Source organism: Cucurbita moschata, unplaced genomic scaffold (genome assembly GCF_002738365.1).
Source record: "Cucurbita moschata cultivar Rifu unplaced genomic scaffold, Cmos_1.0 Cmo_Scf00008, whole genome shotgun sequence".
In the NCBI taxonomy this organism is placed as follows: domain Eukaryota; kingdom Viridiplantae; phylum Streptophyta; class Magnoliopsida; order Cucurbitales; family Cucurbitaceae; genus Cucurbita; species Cucurbita moschata.
In genome coordinates, this window is record NW_019268524.1 from 4,912,426 (window position 1) to 4,931,962 (window position 19,537).

Below are 19,537 nucleotides of genomic sequence, written 5' to 3' on the forward strand. Positions count from 1 at the left end.
ATTCCGGAGTTTTTCATTCCTGTCCTAGTTTACCATCAGTTTTTCTCCACCTCGGTTGGGACAGAGTCGTGTAAGGATGAACATCTTTACGTGTGATTCATTGAACGGTCCAATCATAATTTTTATATTTAGACATAATTAAATAATAAATTTTTTAGGTGGCCTATGAATTGCTGAATTAAATAGTTATAAAATATATTTGAGATATATATTTTAATGATATTTTTACATTATTTAACTATGAAGGAATATAATGTGTTTTTTTTTATTTTTTTATTTTATCATTTTTCAATGATCACCAACCTTGTAATTATTATAGAAAAACTTGATTGTGTAAGATTCTTTATAAAATATTTTCAAACCGTTTTTTTTGTATTAAATAAAAAAAAATAATGGAAAATAAACATTTATTAATTGATCCGTGAAAATTTGAACTTCTAATTATTTGGTTCGAGAATATTATTGTAACGCCCCAGATCCACTTTTAGCAGATATTGTCTTTTTTGGGTTTTCCCTCAAGATTTTAAAACGCGTCTGCTAGTAGAAGGTTTCCACATGGTTTGTTCTCCTCCCCAACCAATGTGGGACATCACAATCCACCCTCTTTGGGGCTCAGCGTCCTTGCTGGCACTCATTCCTTCCTCTTATCGATGTGGGACCACCCCCAAATCCACCCCCTTTTGTGGCCCAACGTCTTTACTGGCACACCGCCTCGTGTCTACCCCCTTCGGAGAATAGCGTGAAGGCTGACACATCGTCTGGTGTCTGGCTCTAATGTCCTACATTAGTTATGGAGGAGAACAAACCATCATTTATAAGGGTGTGGAAACCTTCCTCTAGCAGACGCGTTTTAAAGCCCGAAAGGAAAAACTCAAAAAGGACAATATCTGCTGGCGGTGGATCTCGGTCGCTACAGTTATACTATTTATAGGAAGTAAAGTAAGGTTTAATTAATACCCTAAATTTATGTTTAATTAGATAATAAGAAAATCCCACTACCAATATTATATAAATTCTTCCACATCTTATTGGGAGTCATATTATTTTTTAAATGGAAGTTGGATAAGGTTTAAATTATTAAGAATAATTATATTTTTAATTTATCAACAATTTTATTTATTTCTTTTAATTAAAAATTGCACATCCGGTTATTTATAAAAGGTCAAAAACAATTTGAGCATAGATCAGTCATTAATAGAGGTGTTCAAAAAATTCAATCAATCCAACTCATATAATTTACGATAGATTATGAACTTATTTGAACCGGTTGAATTCAAATAAATGAAAACTTTATTGATTAGATTGGTTCATGAATTTCTCTCCAAATAAATTGGGTTGGACCGAACCAACTCGAATGTAATAGCCTAGATCCACCGCTAGCAGATATTATCATCTTTGGGCTTTCCCTTTCGGATTTTCCCTCAGGACTTTAAAACGCGTCTGTTAGGGGAAGATTTTCACCCCCTTGTAAATGGTGGTTTGTTCTCCTCCCCAACCAATGTGGGACGTCCCATCGAATTTATTGTTAATTTTAAACTTGAATGTATATTATTTTTATTTAATCTTATAATAAATTTTTTAATTATTTAATTTTCAATAACTTTTAAAATAAATAAAAAGATGTTTCATAAACTAACACCTTATTTTTATTAAAACAAAATTTAAATAACTGACTCAATTGTTCGGGTTCGAAAATGCATACACATGCAATCATGACTTACACTAATATACTTCTTTTATTTTTTAAGTGCATGTAACAGTCGAAGTTCACCGCTAATAGATATTGTTCGCTTTGACCCATTACATATCGTCGTCAGCCTCATGATTTTAAAACGTGTATGTTATGGAGAGATTTCCGCGCGCACCCTTATAAAAAATACTTCGTTTTCCTCTCCAATCGAGTCTGGTGTCTGGCTCTGATACAATTTGTAACAGCCCAAGCCCACTGCTAATAGATATTGTCCGATTTGACTCGTTATGTATAGCCGTAAGCTCAAGATACTTTTTCTTTTTTGAAAAAACATTAAACTTGCTCCTTTTTTTCATATTAAAATACAAAAACAAAATATTCTTATAGAAATTTCTCAAGTCCATTATTTAAATAAAGAAAAATTGTTGGACCTATTATGGAATAAAAAATAATCAAATTGGAAGGAATCTTCAACAAAAAATTTTCTTTTAGTCCTCCTATTCTACAAAATTGCTGGTTGCACCCTATTTTGTATAAAATATGAGTTCTACTTTTATAAATATGTAATTTTTTTGGCGACCCGAACAGTCGAATTGAGAACACCCTTTATTCTCTAAAGAAATTTAAAAGAAAGTTGAATCGACGAATAACTTCATATGTGGTGTATGTTATACTTTTTCTTGTTGAACGGTAGAAGAAATTAATTTTTTAGTGTATAATTTGGATATCTGACATTTTGATTTAAAATATATATGTTCTAACGTGACACCGGAGTAAATAAGAAATACATGAATGAACCAAGATCATATCTGAATAAAAGGGATTATGAGAATAGGATGACCAAGAAAAACTTTTAAAAAATTAAAAGTTACTGTCTATACCAATAAGGTGGATCTTATTTTTTGGTAGTTCAATCATAAAAACTTTAAATTTAAGTCGACTTGTTTTGGAGTAATTCTATGTTGAATGATTTTCTATAAATTTTCTCGTAAGTATAAGAATGACGACAAAGAACGCTAAGAACACTACAAACGTTTGTGTTGGTCTCTAGAGACAGTATTCACTTTTAGAACCAATTCAAGATAAGTACATTTCATGACCATGTCATAGGAGAATGTCTGTGCTATCAAATATCGAATCTGAATTCCAATTCTGAAGCATGAGACGTTTGAACATGAATGTCCATGGATTAATACAACTTTTCAATGTCGATATTTATTTTTCATTTGTAACGCCACATACCCAGAATTTAGATTCCACAGTTGATGACCCCAGTATTCTCCTACACATCCCAGACGACATAGTCACCTTACCTACTCCTAGCTTCTATGAGTGAAAATATCCAATGATTGAGCCACCGAAAACGAAAGTGCACTTTATTGGTATAGGTAGTAAGTTTCAATTCGTTTTAAACCCTCTTTAGCATCCTATCCTCAGATCCGTTTTCATTCAAATATGATCCTAGTTCATTTATATACCCTCGTTTACTCTCGTGTCACATACCCACCAACTTTCATTTGGGTTCGTTCTCGAACTACATCTTATTGAAAGACACATCGCTCTAACACTATTTGTAACACCCATATCCAAGATTCAGATCAAGACGATCATAAGAAAGTAAATATTGTAATGCCTCGATTTGATTACAATAATGATACACCAACGTGTTAGACATGGTATCGTACACAATAGCGCCTTCATCCAATGAATATGCACATAAACAAGAGAGAGATGGCAATTATTGAGCCAAATAATTCATTACCATACACAAAGGTACCAAGCAAAGCCCTCTTTTCTTCAACTCTTTGTACTCATTTCCAATTCCAACTAAACCCATTTCTCTTCTCTCGTTTACCTGCCCAAAATAACAACACTTCCATCATTTTCTTTTTTAAAAAATTAAAATATCATTTTCGACCATGTACTTCCATACCTTTATCTGGTTCTCGTTGTGTCCCGAGTTCTTACTGAAGAAAGTTGCATCAGAAACCTGCATATTTTCACGTCCAAGAAAACCCATTAGACAAAACTCGAGATTTGTTAACTCAAACTCGGGTTCGGTGAAATTCAATCATTTATTCATATTTTTAACTATTAAAATTATAATTAATACATAATTTAAATTTTACCTTTGGACTGTTAACCGGAGAGCTAGCTGTATCCTCCAAAGCTTCATCTTCAACCAACAACTCTTTGATCATCTTCCTTCTCTTGAAAAGGTTGATATGATCTTTGCAGCTCAAATTGGGATCCATGGCAGCTCGGTTGTCGTCGCCGGGTAGTTTGTGATCGGCGATGGAGGAGGCGGCGTCGGCGACGGAGTAGCTTTGATCGGGAGACGGATGAGAAGAGGAGGAGGCAGGATAGTGAGCAGGGTGGTTGGTGTTGAGGAAATCTTGGAAGTAGATGGTCCAGCCACTCTCCTCCGGCGACTGATCGCCGCCGTGGCAGACGGAGTTACTGGTGGAGTTTTCTTTGGCCATAAAGGAAAGAGAGAGATGAAGAATGGGGTTTTGAAGGGAAGTTATAAATAATGGTATGGAAAGTTCCAAAATTGCATATTGGTCCCTCTTGTTTTGGGAAATTCGCAGTTTGGATATATAGGTTTATTCTTGCTATTAAGAGAGAGAAGATTTAATTTATTTACTTTTAATAAAATTTAGGTCTGGTGTTCGAGATTTGAAACAGAATTCAAAATCCAGATAAATTCTGATCAGGCACGGATGACCCTGATATCTCTTCTCAGATGGTCACATTACTTATTTTTTGTTTCTAAGAGTGAAGACTATTCCCACAAATCAACACGAGTCTTTTCAACATGTTTTGTCATCACTTACATGTTTCGTGGAAAATTCCCGAGAGGTCATCCTATGGTTCCTGTGATTTAGGCACCCAAAAGGAAGATGCATAGCTCCTTATTGGTATAAATAGTTTCTTTTAATTCTAGCTTTTCTTAGCCATTTTTGGCTCAGGATCGCTCTCTTCGGATATGGTCTCGGTTCATTCATATACCTCGTATTTACTCAAATGTCAACGTGAATTACTGTTTACTTTCTATAAAAAAAAACAATTTTGATTAAAATCACGTGAGAAAAAATAAATTTTATCAATGGGAGAGCTACTTCTAGTTAGTTAATATAGCACTCTAAGTGATTGTTAGCCGATATTGTCCATAGCATAGTAAATATTGTCCACTTTAGCTTGTTACGTTTCGTCGTTAGCCTCACAGTTTTAAAATGCATATTTCAAAGTTATGCATCGAAATCGATACTCGTCTAGATATTGTTTTCTTTGGGCTTTCCCTTCCGAGTTTCCGCTCAAGATTTTTGGATTTTTCCTTCTGGGCTTCCCTATTATGCATCGAGTATAAAGAGGGTCTAACCCTATTCCAACTAGTACTTCACACTATCTGGTGACCGGCTATAACACCAACTGTAGCAACTTAAGACTACAATTAGCAGATATTGTCATTTTTAGCCCGTTACGTATGGCTATCTCATGATTTTAAAATGTGTCTGTTAAGGAGAGGTTTCACACTTTTACAAAGAATACTTGTTCCTCCAACCAATATGAGGTCTTACCGCTAATTAGACCATAAATTTAAGATTTTACTGTTAGATATTGAAATAAAAAATATATTAACCTTATCTTATGAAACACGTTAGCCTTTATCTTATGAAACATATTAACATATGAAACCGTTTTTTTTTTTTTTTTTTTTTTTTTTTTTTTTTTTTTTTTTTTTTTTTTTTTTTTTTNGAGAAAAGTCTAGATTTGTTTTTAAAATTTATGTACTTTCCTCATCGTGAATCTCCCACTTCGCTCAATCTCAAGTCACGGTTTCATAATTTTATGTCATATTTTGGATACCTCATATCAACCATGTCTATTTTTCTTCTAGTTGAATGTGCATAAAAAATTGATAAATATCCTTAAAAAAAACTATTTACATCTCTACCTTAAATCTACTTGATAATGCTAATTAAGGAGAAAGTATAGAAAATGCAACCATTCTAGATGTGTTTAACACAACTTTGTTTTTCCATCTCCACCAAAAATAGCAAACGAAAAAGAATTGATATTTATCATTCATAGCAATTAATTTTTTTTTGGGTGGATATTAACCTTAAATCAGCTTCCCAAACAGCTTTAACAACTTGTTCCCACACAAGTTTTCTTTTTTTTTTTTTTTTTTTTTTTTTTGCAATATCAATTTTATGCTTAGTTTTTTTTTCTTCTTTAGTTCAGTCGAAATTGAACTATCAACTTAATGCGTTCGACTTAATGACTGTAACAATTAATGTTACCATCGTTGAATTCGATGACATTACGTAGGGACAACTTTATTTTACTGTTTCTAAATTGAAGTCATGATTTGCGGCTGTAAATGTCAATCGTTTGTTGAATACAAAATTCTTATTTTCTCCGATGTTCTACTTTATTTAATGTCTTTTTCAATCTTATAAATCACGGGTGAGCATAACTCAACCGTAATTAACCTGCATTTTTTTCTTTTGAGGTTGGAATTTACCATGTTCAGACCCCATTTGTTATACAAAAAAAAAAAAAAAAATGTTAAAACGTATCATAATCTAATAAATATTGATGATTAGGACGTTTAATTCAAGAGTATGATTTGCGTGTTACAGATTTACGTACCCAATGACGAAAATGCCCTCAAGAAGAAAATTTAGTATTCTCGTTCTACTAAATATTCTGATTAGAGCTATAAAGTGATTTATAGATTTAAATCTCTATACAGGCATGAACAAGAACTAAGATGAGATTAGGGTAATCTGGGAAATAGAAGATGACATAAAGAGTATCATCTTATCCTGAGCTGTTAAAAAATTAGGTGACTTTTAGAGACTCCAGTTCCTAAGAAGAGGAGAATTGCAGTGTCGGGATAAACAAATATGGACGACATTTAATGCATGGATGAAGAAAAAAAATTCTTAAAATAATTCTCTTTATAAAGAAGACTCGTAAAGATTCAGTAGCTTGTGATCATGAAATGAGCAGAATACCTAGGCGTATAATTACCGAATCCAGATTTCAAATTATGATCTGAATCTTGGGTATGCACGGTTACATTGATCTTAATTTTTATATTTTATAATAACAAACAAATTTATTTATTAATTAAAAACCAAATTATTTATTTGAACTAATTTCAAATGTTAAAACGACAAGGCCCTGCTGTTTTTTAAGAACATTTTTTAAGGAAAATTTGGAAGGATTAATGATTAGCATATTGACTTCGATAGAATAATATAATAAAAAAATATAAAATATTGGCTGAAACGAAATTAGAATTATATTTTTTTTATAAAGTTGTGTCGTACCTGCTGACGAGGAAATTTAAAAATTATTATTATTATTATTATTATTAAATTAGTGACTTTCATTGTCAAAGGTTAAAAAACAAAACATAATTATTTTTTTCTCTAAATCAATTTATAATGAATGTTGTTTTTTAAAAAATAAAATTTAGAACATAATTAACTAACTTTTCCACGTCATCAGATGCCCTCAACTAAATAAACAAATTCCCACTTTGAATTCAATACCAAGAGAATCCAAGCATAAAAATTGGAATGTTCTTCTAATTATTATTCTTAAGTTAAAATTTAAGTAATTAATTAAACAAATGTTTAGTTAGTAATTTTAATAAAATTTAAATTTATGAGTTTATGCGACAAACGATACAAAAACATGTTACAAAAGAACACGTTTTATGTTCTTCGTACTTTAATGATATTTACTACAAAATTATAGTTTACAAAAGAACACGTGTCTTTCTATTTATTATTTTTCCGTGTTTTTGTAATTTATTTGATTATAAATAAGATAACTTTCACACAATTTAAATGCGGTGATCATGCAAACATTCTCATAGTATCAGGGCCATGTCAATCACTAACATTATTTTCAATTCACATGATAGTGAGGATAAAACACGTGAATACTGGACAAAGCATGCTGAAAGAACTCGTGTTGGTTTATAGGAACAGTATTCACTCTTAAGAAACGAGGAGTAGGTAAGATGACCATGTCGCAAGAGATGCAGGGGAATACCAGGGCACGTAGGCGCTGAATCCCGGGTATGAGTTGTTACATGATGGTTCTGAAAGGCTTACAATAATTGATAGTTACTACAGATACCGATAACATGCACGTTTCTTTATGGTGAGTCAATCATAGAAAATTATTTTTGAAAGCATTTTCCAAACCCGTATAATATTTTAATATTTATCATAAATTGATTTTATTATTATTATTATTATTATTTTGTTCTAATTCAGCATGATGTGTAAAGAGTGATGAAATTGTTTAATTTCTTTATAAAATTTGTATTATCTTTGACTTTTGATCTTTGACTTTTTATTTCTCTTATGACATTCTTAAGTTTGAAGATTTACTCAGATTTGGTTTGATTAAAATATATTAATACTAATTGCTATGTGATTAGTTTAATAAATGGAAAATTTATTAAAATTAGTCAATAGTGATGCAATTTAAGTATTTAGATATTGCAATAATTTTACGAGTATTATTAAAGTGTTCGAAAGTCTATCCGTCAAATACATCTTATTTTATTTTCTTCTTTTTAACCTAGTCTATATATACGAGTGTCGTGGGTTGGATTAGGTCAGGTTGAGACGTTTTTTAGATCCAACCCTAATGGTTCAAATTGTAAAATTTTCACTCTCAACCCAACCCGACCCAACCATAATTGGGTTGGTTTTCCAATATAAATAGTCATCATCGTTGACCTCTTGACAATGGATTCTGAGTAGCTTTATCGAGATCATAAGCGAATTGCGCAAAGGCTTCTAATTCGACAAATTGAGCTAATTCCAATTTTTATTTGTCGGCTATTTGTTTCATAGCTTTAATTTGAGCGACGGAAATACCCACATTAATAACACGTCTGATTCCAGCATTGAATAGATCGCAGATAACAATATTTGTCCGGCCCTAATTTGAGCTGCAGATCCACTCGACAGAAATACCTACATTAATAGCAGGTCTGATCCGTAACAATATTTGTCCATCCTAATCAAAATTACATTAATACGACTATAAGTAGAAATATCTCTAATTCCCGTCATTTATTCACACTTTTATTTTTAGTAAGAGTAAACGGTTACATTTAATTAAAATTTATAATTCCATTTCAATATATCCTTTAAAATTTATAAATTAAGATACGTTGGGTTCAACCTAATCTAGCGAACTGACCCAATTATAATTTATAATATTTTCATTTATTTGAACTCAATTTATCCATAGAGTTATCCTATGTCAGGGGCACTACCTCTTATACGAACCAGCTCTATTGACTACCCACAAGATCCCGTTTTTAAAACCCAATCTAAAATGAAAATAAAATCTCCAAAAAGAAATTAATTAATTATTTATAAGATATAGAGATAAATCAGTATATAAGTTTGTTAATTATATTTTAAATTTTACGGTGATTGAATTAAAATATATATATATATATATATATATATATATATATATATATATATATATATATATATATATATATTATAGTTTGATAAAGGAAAGTGCCACGTAAGAGTTTTGAAGTCAGGAAGAAAGAGTGAAGAATCCCGAAGAGAAGCGTTTAGAGGAGAGTAAAGAGCCAATGAGAGTGAAAAGAAGAGCCACGTCAGATGTGACACGTGGGCAGGAGTGCAGTTCATCTGGAAACCCTGACTGGAAAAATCATATATGGAAACCCACAGTCCACAAAGCTGAACATGTTCATCGTATTCTCCGGTCAGGCAAAAACCACGAGGCATTTTTTTCACTATATATATATTAACACCTTCTTCATTCACTCACAATATACCCATTTCGATCCATAATTCTCAAAGGGTATTGTGTTTTTTTGTTTTTTGTTTTTTGTTTTTTTGATCTTTGTTCTTGAGTTGATTTTGATCTTTTGCAGGATTTACTGCAAGAAATTCAAGGTTCAAGGGATTGTGAAGGTAAAATCTTGGTTTGATTTTGATCAAAACCCTAATTTTTTAAACCCGCTTTGATGTTGTTACATGTTTTTTTTTTTTTTTTTTTTAATTTAGGTCAAGTTTTGATTCTTCTTTTAAAAAAAAAAATAAGAACATGAAGAACACAAACAAGAACACGAAGAACAACAACAACAACCGAGAAGGAAAAGGGGGAAAAATTGAGGAATTAGTTCATGATTATGATCATTTGGTGGAAAAAACCCTAAAATTTTTAACCTGTATTAATGTTGTTGTTGCATGTTTTTTATTTAGGTCAAGTTTTGATTCTTCTCTAAAAACATAAAACAAGAACAAGAACACGAAGAACTTAGTCATGTCTTTGACCTAGAATCTCTAAGAAATTGAGGAATCAAGTTTGATTTTTGATTTCTGGGAGAAATGGAAAAGGATCATGCATGTTCATCATCATCTCTTTTTAACCCTAATCTTGTTCTTTTAAAACTTTATAATACTTCAAATACATTCTGGATTTATTTTTTTTGTGATTTATAAGACTAGGGTTTCGAAATGAAAACGTCATCAAATTTGATCAAAATATTTTATTTTTAATATAAGAGGATTCAAACCCTAAACGAAATCTACAAAAACTATACGAGAACTACAAATCTCAAGTATGTGTTACTTAACTATGTGTACGAGAACAACAAATTTTATTTTTTCTTTAACGTGTTCATCTTTTGACAAGTATGTGTTACTACTAATTTGTTAGTGATTTTTTTTCGTAACGTGTTCTATCTGTTGATATGTATATATGTTGCTAATTAGCTAGTGATTGTCTCGTAGTGTGTCACTACTAGTTAGTTAGTCTTTTTTTTCTTTAACATATTCATCTTTTAATAATTACGTGTTACTACTCCCTAGTTATTGCCTTTTATTAACTTGTTCATCGTCAGTTGATATGTATATGTGTTCATCACTTGTTCATCTTTTGATAAGTATTACCACTAACGAGTTGGTGGTTTTTTCTTAACGTGTTCATCTCTTTATATGTATATATGTAGCTAACTAGTTAGTAGTTTTCTCGTAACGTGTTACTGCTAATCAATTAATGTTTTTTTCTTTGACATATTCGTCTTTTGATAAGTATTACTACTACCCAGTTAGTAATTTTTTCTTAACGTGTTCATCTCTTGATATGTATATATGTAGCTAACTAGTTAGTAGTTTTCTCGTAACGTGTTACTGCTAATCAGTTAATGTTTTTTTCTTTAACATGTTCGTCTTTTAATAAGTATTACTACTACCCAGTTAGTAATTTTTCCTTAATGCGTTCATCTCTTGATATGTATATATGTAGCTAACTAGTCAGTGGTTTTCTCGTAACGTGTTACTGCTAATCAGTTAATGTTTTTTCTTTGACGTGTTTGTCTTTTGATAAGTATTACTACTACCCAGTTAGTAATTTTTCTAAACGTGTTCATCTCTTGATCTGTATAACGTTTTATTATTAATTAATTAGTTTATTTTTTCCTTTACGTGTTCGTCTTTCGATTTTTCGAATGTGATAGTTTTATGTTATGTTCATAATCACAGATGGACAACAATTACCCACAATACAATGAAGGTGCTGGCTCTTCTCACACATCCAACTCTCCTCAATGTGCCTCAAACTTTAACATCTTCGATCAATCAGCATCAAACTCAAACTCGAATGTAAAAGGTAACGAGCTCCATAGAGCGAGCGACCTTCTGATGGCGGTGTCGGTGTGCACGGAGGCAAACTTTTCGAGAATCGCCGACCTGGCCGACACGGCGATGGACGAGCTCATAAAAGCAGCTCTTGATGGAGATCCTCTATGGATGCCCCAACAAAATGAAGAAGCTGAATCTTACTATACATTGTTGGATATAATGAAAATGGTTGAGGTTGGAGAGCCTCCTTCTTCCAGCCTTCTTGACTTCGATCTTTTCAACACCAAATCCGACACTGAATCCAACATCAACAACAACACAAATTTGGGCTTTAAAGACAATCAACAACAACAACAACACTATCTTCAAACTGAGTTTTCAAGACAAACTGAATTTGTCAAAGTGGATCCACTCAGCATTGTTGGGTTTTTGATGGATTTGGTTAGTTGTTTATGTTTTTTTTTTATTTGATTTTTTTTTTTGAGAGTTTTAACGTTGTTTGTTCGTTTGTTCGTTCGTTCTTAGGAACAATGGTCACTTGTCTTCTCCGACATTGTTTCAAGAGCAGCAATTCTTCAAATGTGGTCATCAATGGGACCGGGAGGGACTTACGATGGAACTTTGCAAGTGGTAACACAAATTTAATTTTCGTTCTTCGACAACAAGAACATCATCATTACATCATCACTTCATTATCATTTAATTTTTTAAGAGGTATGTTGGGTTCGATAACTTTTTATTACAGGGTTCTCCTCGTTCTAAAAGAAAATTAAATTTTTTTTTTTTGTCAAATTCTAATTTTTTTTAAAAAAAATAAAAACTTGGATTAGATTTGAAAGTAGCTCAAAATTTTCAAAATCTTTGACGGTTTTTAAATCTTCATACGACATGGTACGTTTGGTCGAACCCCAACAAACCTATTGCTCTCATATCGCTCTATATTGGCATGGTTTCATGTAATTCTCTTCGTATATTTCCGGTACGTTTCTCGTATACTCTTAGTAAGAACATGTCTGAAAATACCCTTGGACATGATCAGAGATTAGGGTTTCTATGGATAAGGTTGGTTGTATGTTTTGTTTTGTTTTTTTTAATGATGTTGGGGGTTTTTGTGGGCAGATGACAGCTGAGTTTCAGCTCGCCTCACCACTTGTAGAGACAAGAGAGAGCTACTTTGGGAGGTTTTGCAAGCAATTAGCTCCCTACACATGGGGAGTTGTTGATATTTCCTTGGAAGATCTCTTCCCTTACCCATCCATTGGCTTTTGTAGAAAACCCTCTGGCTGTTTGATCCAAGCATGTCCTGATGGAATCTCTAAGGTTTTGTGTATTTTCTTTCTCGATCTTCGAGTATCGTAGCATATACATAGAGCTTCGAGTATCGTATTGTCTCTCTTTTTCGATAATTGTTTCTCGTTTCTTGGTTTGAGTTTAAATACCTACGGTTCAAGTTCTTGTTTCTTGTCTCGCGTTGTTTTGATCTTGTATCTTGTTTCTTATTCCATGTTTTTTTTAATTATGTTTCTCTTTTTGTTGAAAGAAAACCGTGTTTAGTACTTGTTGTTTCTTGTTTTTGTCTGAGATCCCACATCGGTTGGAGAACGGAACGAAACCTTTTTTATAAGGGTGTGGAAACCTCTTTCTAGCAACCGTACTTTAAAAACCTTGAGGAAAAGTTTACAAAGGACAATATCTGCTAGTAGTGGACTTGGGATGTTTCATTCTTATGTGATGTTTTTGGAACGATGTTGTTTATGGTGTCTTATGCTTTATTTTTTTTTATTCTTGTTTCTCTTTTATGAAAAGAAAAAAATCCATGTTTGATACTTGTTGTTTTAATCATGTTTCTTTTTTTTGTAGGAAGAAAATTCGTATTTAATACCTGTTGTTTCTTGTTTCTTAGCTTATTCCACGTATTTAGTACCTGTTCTTTCTTTTTGAAATCCCACATCATTTGGAGAGGGAAACGAAACATTCTTTATAAGGGTGTGGAGAAACCTCTCCATAGTATACACGTTTTCAAAATTTTGAGGGGAAACCCAAAAGGAAAAGCTCAAAGAGTACAATATCTTATAGCGGTGGGCTTGGGCTGTTACATTCCTATTCCACGTTTTCTGGAACATGTTATTTCTCGTGTCTTATTCTTCGTTTTTTTTTTCATTCTTGTTTCTCTTTTATGAAAAGAAAAACCCGTGTTAAGTACCTGTTGTTTCTTGTTTCTTGTTTCTTATTCCTCGTTAAAATGACGTTTCATTGCTTCTTCTTCTTACAAAATCACTTGATAATTTAGGGCTGTTGTTTGAATATTTTGTTTAGGTCATGTGGGTTGAACATGTGGAAGTTGACAACAGATGTGTTCAACCAATGTTCCAACCATATATCAACTCTGGTTTGGCATTTGGTGCAAAGAGATGGGTTTCTTCTCTGGTTAGACACTGCATTTGGCTAACTACTTTAGAAGCCAAGAGCACTTCAACAATCAATGGGGGTACTTAACTTTATCATTACGTTCATATTCTAATTCCCGTCATTACAATTAGTTCAAATTTCAAATTAGTCCCTGAATTTTTATATGGATTTCTAATAGATCCAGGGCTCGTTAGACATAAAAGTGAAAGTTCGGGAACCAATAAGACACAAGGTTAAAACTTTGAGGACTTATCTGAAACTTTTTTAAATTGAGGGACCGATAAACACGTAAATGAGTATATCCAACCGAACCTTATAACATGTTTTTTTTTTTTTTTTTGATGATGTTAATGTAGTTTCGATACTACAAGCTGGAAGGCTTAGCGTGTTGAAGTTGGCTGAGAGAATGACAAGGACCTTTTATAATGTTGTGAGTGGTTCTAAAGAAAATCCATGGATGAAAATTCCCATTCCTGGACCTCATGACATTAGGGTTATGACCCAGAAAGCCAAAGAGAATGATCCTGGACGTCCTCCGTGTACATCGGTGATCTTCGCTACTTCAGCTCAAGTTCCGAACAATCCGAATGAAGTTTTCCAGTTCCTTCGTCATGAGAAGTCTCGAAACAAGGTACGTTATTCAAGTTTGCATTGTTATATAAGGTTCGTTTTCATAAATATCACGAACATTTAACCATATCATGAACAAGAAGCTAATTCATGATGAAAGCTAAATAGTTCGAGCTAGGTAATGTTGAGAATAGTGCAATACTTCTCCGAGTTTGGGGAAGTTCGAGACTTCATAAGTTCACAGGTTCTTCAAATAGGTTTTATCAACGTTTGTAAGTGCTACTAGTTCTCAACAGCTTTGTTCATATATGCAGTGGGACATCCTTTCATTTGGTTACGTCATCACGGAACTTGCCTGCATTATCAATGGAAACGACTCGAGAAACCGGGTGTCGATAATTCAAGTGAACGTAAGTTTGTCGATTCATTTTTTTTTTCCTACACAGCAACACTTTAACTCTTCAAACTTTAACTTGAAAAGTTACCATATTTGTAGTCTTCGCCGAGAAAAGTCGAGATCTTCTACCTGCAAGAGAGTTACTTCGACGCAACGGGATCTTATATAGTCTATGCACCTGTTGACCTCTTTGCCATGTCGATACTCTTACGTGGAGGAAACCCAGATAATGTGGCTATCTTGTCTTCTGGTTTTGTTGTACTTCCAGATAACCTGAAAATGAATGGACAGGAAGTTGAAGCTGATGGTAGCATCGTGACAGTGGCCCTCAACATCGTTGATCATTCAATTACTGAAAGGATCCCATTTGATTCAATGGTTTCCATGCATAGGATTATGAATGAAACTGTAGCCTCAATCAAACAGGCTTTCCAAGTACAACAATTTTAAATAAGGAATTGTAATACTTGGTATGAAAAAACCTTGTCTTTCTGTGTTTAGGACAACAAGTGCTTATAGATGGGTGAAGTTTGACACCCAATATAAGCTGAAATAAATGGCTTTCAAGCTGTTTATGTAATAATTTACATATAGGTTTCATCCCTTTTCCTTGTTGAGTGTGGAGGAAAAACTCTCCGCAATTTCTTATGTGAAAGCGTCGAATTTGATTACTCCTACAAGGTACAGTACCTCAATTTCTCGACGGCGACGTTGACGACATTGAGACGAGCAAAGCTGGATGAGTTACAGGTTTAGCTTAAAGGAGGACGTTCATCATCTCCTTGGGAGAATATCTGAAAATGAGAAATCATGGAAAGGAGGACCTGCAAGAGAAGAGTATTAGTATCCATGGCTTAGTCTACATGATATTGGTTACTCTGTTTCTTCTAAGGAGAAGAAGAAGGTGACCTTGTTCGTGGAGAATGTAAAATGGAATGTGCGCAACCATCTTAGTTCCACCTTGACTCCAGTTGACAGTGCCTGGGTTATGTGCTTCTTTACTGGCAGGTTTCGAAGGCCCCAAAATGGATAACGAAATTCCAGTGTCACTCAATAGTCCTAGATAGTCGTGAGCCCGAGTCCAGACTCTCGCATCTGAGGTTCGAGATCGAGCTACCTGTTCATGTAATTTAATTCAGCAGTGTCAACAACTTATATCCATTTTACCTTCTCTGCAAATCCCCTGCATCTAGGAGCAGCAAGCACAAGAAGGTGGGGAGAGAGATGAAAGAACATTGATCATTTTGGACAGAGTTACAAGACTTTGAGATCCTTCCAGCCCAAATTTTTAAATGCTAAATGCGGAGAAAGAGACCTTTCCCAATGAGACCCGTGCCCTCGGTAGTAATTCACGGTGGTATGTTGCTAGTTTTGCAATGGCAGTAATAACAAAACAAAGAAGCCTCGACTGCGATGACTTTCTGAAGCTTTCACCACTGGAATTGTCACCAGGGTCCTGTCTCAAACCTAAACGACTTTGGAAGCAAACCAAAGAGAAGCAGCAGATTAAAAATGGAAAGTTTTGAAAATGAATGCAGGGGTAGTTGCCGTAAAGCCACCTCGATAAAAGATTTTCATATAAAAGCAACTCTAAGCTCTCGAAAAGTTCACGGGATGCATCTTTGTGAGATCTGCCACCGCCACCGTGTTCTCCAATGGCCCAACACAATTGAAGTGCTAGTTCTGTCTACAAAGATGAAACGAGGAAGTAATTCAACAATCAGTTGCTGCATTTATCTGTTTTACTGGATAAGAGATGTAAGCAACAACCTTTGCAGGGTTGTCATATGCTTCACCAAGTCGATTGATTATAGGCTTCTGCAAAAAAAATAAAAAAATAAAAGAAAAAACTGAAATTTGATATAGATAAGAAACAAAAAGATACCCAATAATAAGAGCTCAGCATGTACGAACATAAAATATGATGCATTCATAAAATATTCATCATAAGTGGAAAAGAAATGTCCAGAATTGTTTGGATGTGCTTCACAAACTATAATGGAAAGGAGAAAAGCTTATTAGAAGTAACATTGTCATTGATTAGCAAAAACAAGGAGCCCATAAATTATCAGTACAAATTACCTTGAGAAGTGCAATGAAGTCCGGAGACCGCTGAAATGCAGCAAGCATAAATTCTAGGAGCCTCTTACGAACCTACAAATATACCTAAAAGGTTCAAATTCTGAACCTCACATTCTACTATGATCTGCAAATTTTAATCCATGTTCTAGACAACAAAAGATATACCTACAAGTAATAGTATCATAGATTCAAGGAAAGAAAAATACAAATATAAGGGGAAAAGGGAATTTGAATTTGCAGATAAACAACTAAAAACGTCAATTTTGGTCAAAACCAACAAAAAACGTCCTGCTTGTCCCAAAAATAAACATCATGCATTCGAACTTGATCAGACAACTGTATCTGTAGTATTTCAGATATGAAAATGGATAAAAAGGGGAAACTTTCAAACAAATAAAATGAAGAAACAAACTCATCAGAATGACCAACTAAAGATTGTCAAAAACGAACAGTCCAGAAAACATGTCTAAGTGATTTGATTTAATACAAAGTGTAATACCCATTCGCAGCAAAGCCAACAACAATAAGAACATAACTTAATCCACATTCAGAGGCACACCTTATAGGAGAAAGCTTTGTCAGGTAACAATGTCGAGTTTCTTGACATAAGCAGAGGAATCAATGCACAGATTAAAGCTGAAAAGGGAAGGTAAAATATCAATAGCTAAAATAACTACCAACTAAGATAAACAAAAAAAAAAGTCTGGAACAAACTGAAATCGCAAAAAGCAGCATCATACAATTGTTGACATCTTGCAGTGCCACAGAAAAGTAGACATCAAGAATCCGAGGTGTCACGTTCAGCATTTGTTTCAGCCTATCAGATTGAGCAGTATTTATTGCAATCTGAATTACTGCAGTCATCCCAGGAGAATTCCAATGTCGTTCCTGAAAGAATATTAGATAAACCCAAGAAAGTTATGTCATCCAGCTACAAAACAAAGATTCTGTAGGTACAAAGTTTCCCAAGCACTTCAGGCAGTTTTGAGGCCAAAGCGACGCATATTAAAAGCTATACTATTCAGGGGCAATGAGCAGCATGCGGAATGTTTCTATCAAATACGTTGGTTAAGACACAAATAAAACAAGCAATTATGCTATAAATGTAATGTGAGTGCGTACGTGTGAACATATTTTAAATTATTGTATTCCCATAAAATAGTCTAAATCTTTGCTATGATAGTTCCAGTTAACCAGTCACTAAAATTCAGAATATAGACAGAGAAATGACACCTACCGAAAGACCATCATTTTCATCCTTCAAAAGTTCGAGGAAGAGAGGATCAGCAACATCTATTGTGCTACTAGCCTCGGTTCCGGAGTCTCCTCCTCCATCCCCAATGGTTGAACCAGTGTAAGCCTCATCCATGAGTGCAAGTAACATCTGTACCAATACAACATGAGGATTATAACATATTGTGAATTGGACTTTTATCCATGGGCTTTCTGGAGATCTGAATTCTGATATCACCTCAGGAACTTTACTCTTCTGGATTGAAGCTATGTTATTTCCAACTAGTGATCCTGAGCTGCGCTCTACCCTTTCCAATGCGACTACTAAAACTGTAATCAATTACCAACAGAAGTTGAAATTTGGAATCAAATAACAGTGTAATGAAAGTACGGAAAAAAAAAGGAAATAACAGAAGGAATGACCGAAAAACATGAACTCACTAGGGAAATCAATGAGAGATGGAAACATTGGAAGGAAAGACCCAGGAGAAATCAATGCTGGAAAGATTCTAAGAAATGGTTTCTCTAACCTGCAGCAAGAAAGCAACGGCACCAATTAGCTCTCGTTTTCAAATTACATCCACTTAAATAATTACCAACGTCCAAAAATCCTGACCCAGAACAAAGTTTATATTTCTAGAACTTGTTCATCCAGGAGTGGAAATAATTAAAAAAAAAATTGAGAAAATAGAAGTCAAATAAAAACAATTCTGTTTAACAACTTACTTTTCTCCATTCCAAGCAATCAGCTTTAGCAACAATGGATAGAACTGCAAATTGATCAATCTGAATTAGAGGTAAATCTCTCTCTCCCAGTCTTACAGTGAATTATAATCAATGAATGGCCAAAGAAGCCCCAGCAGTCGTGATCACTTTTGACAGTAAGTGGCTATAAACTTGGTAAGTGCAACATTTGTCAATTTGGTGGCCACCAAAGGGAAGGAAAGTGCCACTTAACCAGCATATTATATCGATATGTCTCATTTACTTCAGATTCATATGTAGTGTTGTTTAGAATAACTAAATAAATAAAAAAGTTGAGGAAAGATGACACTGATACAAATGAAAATTTGTTTCCCCTGTATGTTTGAAAAACCGTATACATTTCAGTTCTTCAAAAACAGACTGAAGAAAATTTACAATAAAATCGGATGTTACTGGTATGAGTGAAAAATTAGAAACAAGTCAACAACTCATACCTGTGGCAATAATGTAGGAAAAGAAGTAAGAAACTTATTCTGATTTGTATTCAGAAATTCTAGAACTGCTTCTGCAACAATTAGATCTGCAAACTCACTGTAATCATATTAGAATAAGATTGATGAGTGTATTATGGCCAACATATGAATATACTAATGTGAAACTGAGGGTTTTCCACCAAACAATGCTATAACACAGTGAAAAGATAGTTGTCCAATAGAACTTCACCTTTTGATCTTAGGACTTGATTTTTTTTTTTTTTTTTTTTTTTTTTTTTTTTTT

The 19,537-nt window shown here is 33.6% G+C and overlaps 3 protein-coding genes across 4 annotated transcripts in view; 1 reads left to right on the forward strand and 2 right to left on the reverse strand.

The window, feature by feature from the left end:
* Positions 1-3,299: 3,299 nt before the first annotated feature.
* Positions 3,300-4,208, reverse strand: LOC111446469 (vascular-related unknown protein 4-like). Its single transcript, XM_023085304.1, has 3 exons — positions 3,820-4,208; positions 3,624-3,680; positions 3,300-3,545 (listed from the first exon to the last, which is right to left on the reverse strand). Exons 1-3 carry the CDS (start codon positions 4,171-4,173, stop codon positions 3,429-3,431), a joined length of 528 nt encoding a protein of 175 aa, XP_022941072.1. The 5' UTR covers positions 4,174-4,208; the 3' UTR covers positions 3,300-3,428.
* Positions 4,209-9,488: 5,280 nt separating this feature from the next.
* Positions 9,489-15,340, forward strand: LOC111446772 (homeobox-leucine zipper protein MERISTEM L1-like). 2 transcript variants are annotated; one of them, XM_023085720.1, is made up of 10 exons: positions 9,489-9,580; positions 9,653-9,693; positions 11,266-11,805; positions 11,890-11,994; positions 12,484-12,684; positions 13,681-13,852; positions 13,952-14,005; positions 14,130-14,404; positions 14,658-14,753; positions 14,840-15,340. In XM_023085720.1, exons 3-10 carry the CDS (start codon positions 11,266-11,268, stop codon positions 15,188-15,190), a joined length of 1,794 nt encoding a protein of 597 aa, XP_022941488.1. In that variant the 5' UTR covers positions 9,489-9,580; positions 9,653-9,693; the 3' UTR covers positions 15,191-15,340. The 2 variants fall into 2 exon arrangements, with proteins under 2 accessions (XP_022941488.1, XP_022941489.1); XM_023085721.1 differs by lacking the exon at positions 13,952-14,005.
* LOC111446773 (AP-5 complex subunit zeta-1-like) overlaps positions 14,771-19,537 on the reverse strand; it is a 7,297-nt gene continuing 2,530 nt past the window's right edge. Inside the window, exons 4-17 of the mRNA XM_023085723.1 lie at positions 19,255-19,351; positions 18,782-18,825; positions 18,497-18,585; positions 18,294-18,385; positions 18,060-18,206; positions 17,563-17,710; positions 17,382-17,458; positions 16,823-16,894; positions 16,511-16,558; positions 16,300-16,427; positions 16,056-16,215; positions 15,650-15,857; positions 15,431-15,564; positions 14,771-15,013 (exon numbers count right to left, since the gene is read on the reverse strand). Coding sequence (XP_022941491.1) covers positions 15,515-15,564; positions 15,650-15,857; positions 16,056-16,215; positions 16,300-16,427; positions 16,511-16,558; positions 16,823-16,894; positions 17,382-17,458; positions 17,563-17,710; positions 18,060-18,206; positions 18,294-18,385; positions 18,497-18,585; positions 18,782-18,825; positions 19,255-19,351 — 1,360 coding nt within the window. The 3' untranslated portion in view covers positions 14,771-15,013; positions 15,431-15,514. The remainder of the gene's footprint in view (positions 15,014-15,430; positions 15,565-15,649; positions 15,858-16,055; positions 16,216-16,299; positions 16,428-16,510; positions 16,559-16,822; positions 16,895-17,381; positions 17,459-17,562; positions 17,711-18,059; positions 18,207-18,293; positions 18,386-18,496; positions 18,586-18,781; positions 18,826-19,254; positions 19,352-19,537) is intronic.

Bases quoted from the DNA above. Each gene is read 5' to 3' on its own strand.
- LOC111446469 (XM_023085304.1), bottom strand. From the start codon at position 4,173: ATGGCCAAAGAAAACTCCACCAGTAACTCCGTCTGCCACGGCGGCGAT. The intron at 3,681-3,819 runs GTAAAATTTAAA...GAAAATATGCAG, and splicing joins CTCCGGTTAACAGTCCAAAG to GTTTCTGATGCAACTTTCTT. The intron at 3,546-3,623 runs GTATGGAAGTAC...TATTTTGGGCAG, and splicing joins ACAACGAGAACCAGATAAAG to GTAAACGAGAGAAGAGAAAT.
- LOC111446772 (XM_023085720.1), top strand. From the start codon at position 11,266: ATGGACAACAATTACCCACAATACAATGAAGGTGCTGGCTCTTCTCAC. The intron at 11,995-12,483 runs GTAACACAAATT...TTTTGTGGGCAG, and splicing joins ACGATGGAACTTTGCAAGTG to ATGACAGCTGAGTTTCAGCT. The intron at 14,754-14,839 runs GTAAGTTTGTCG...CCATATTTGTAG, and splicing joins TGTCGATAATTCAAGTGAAC to TCTTCGCCGAGAAAAGTCGA.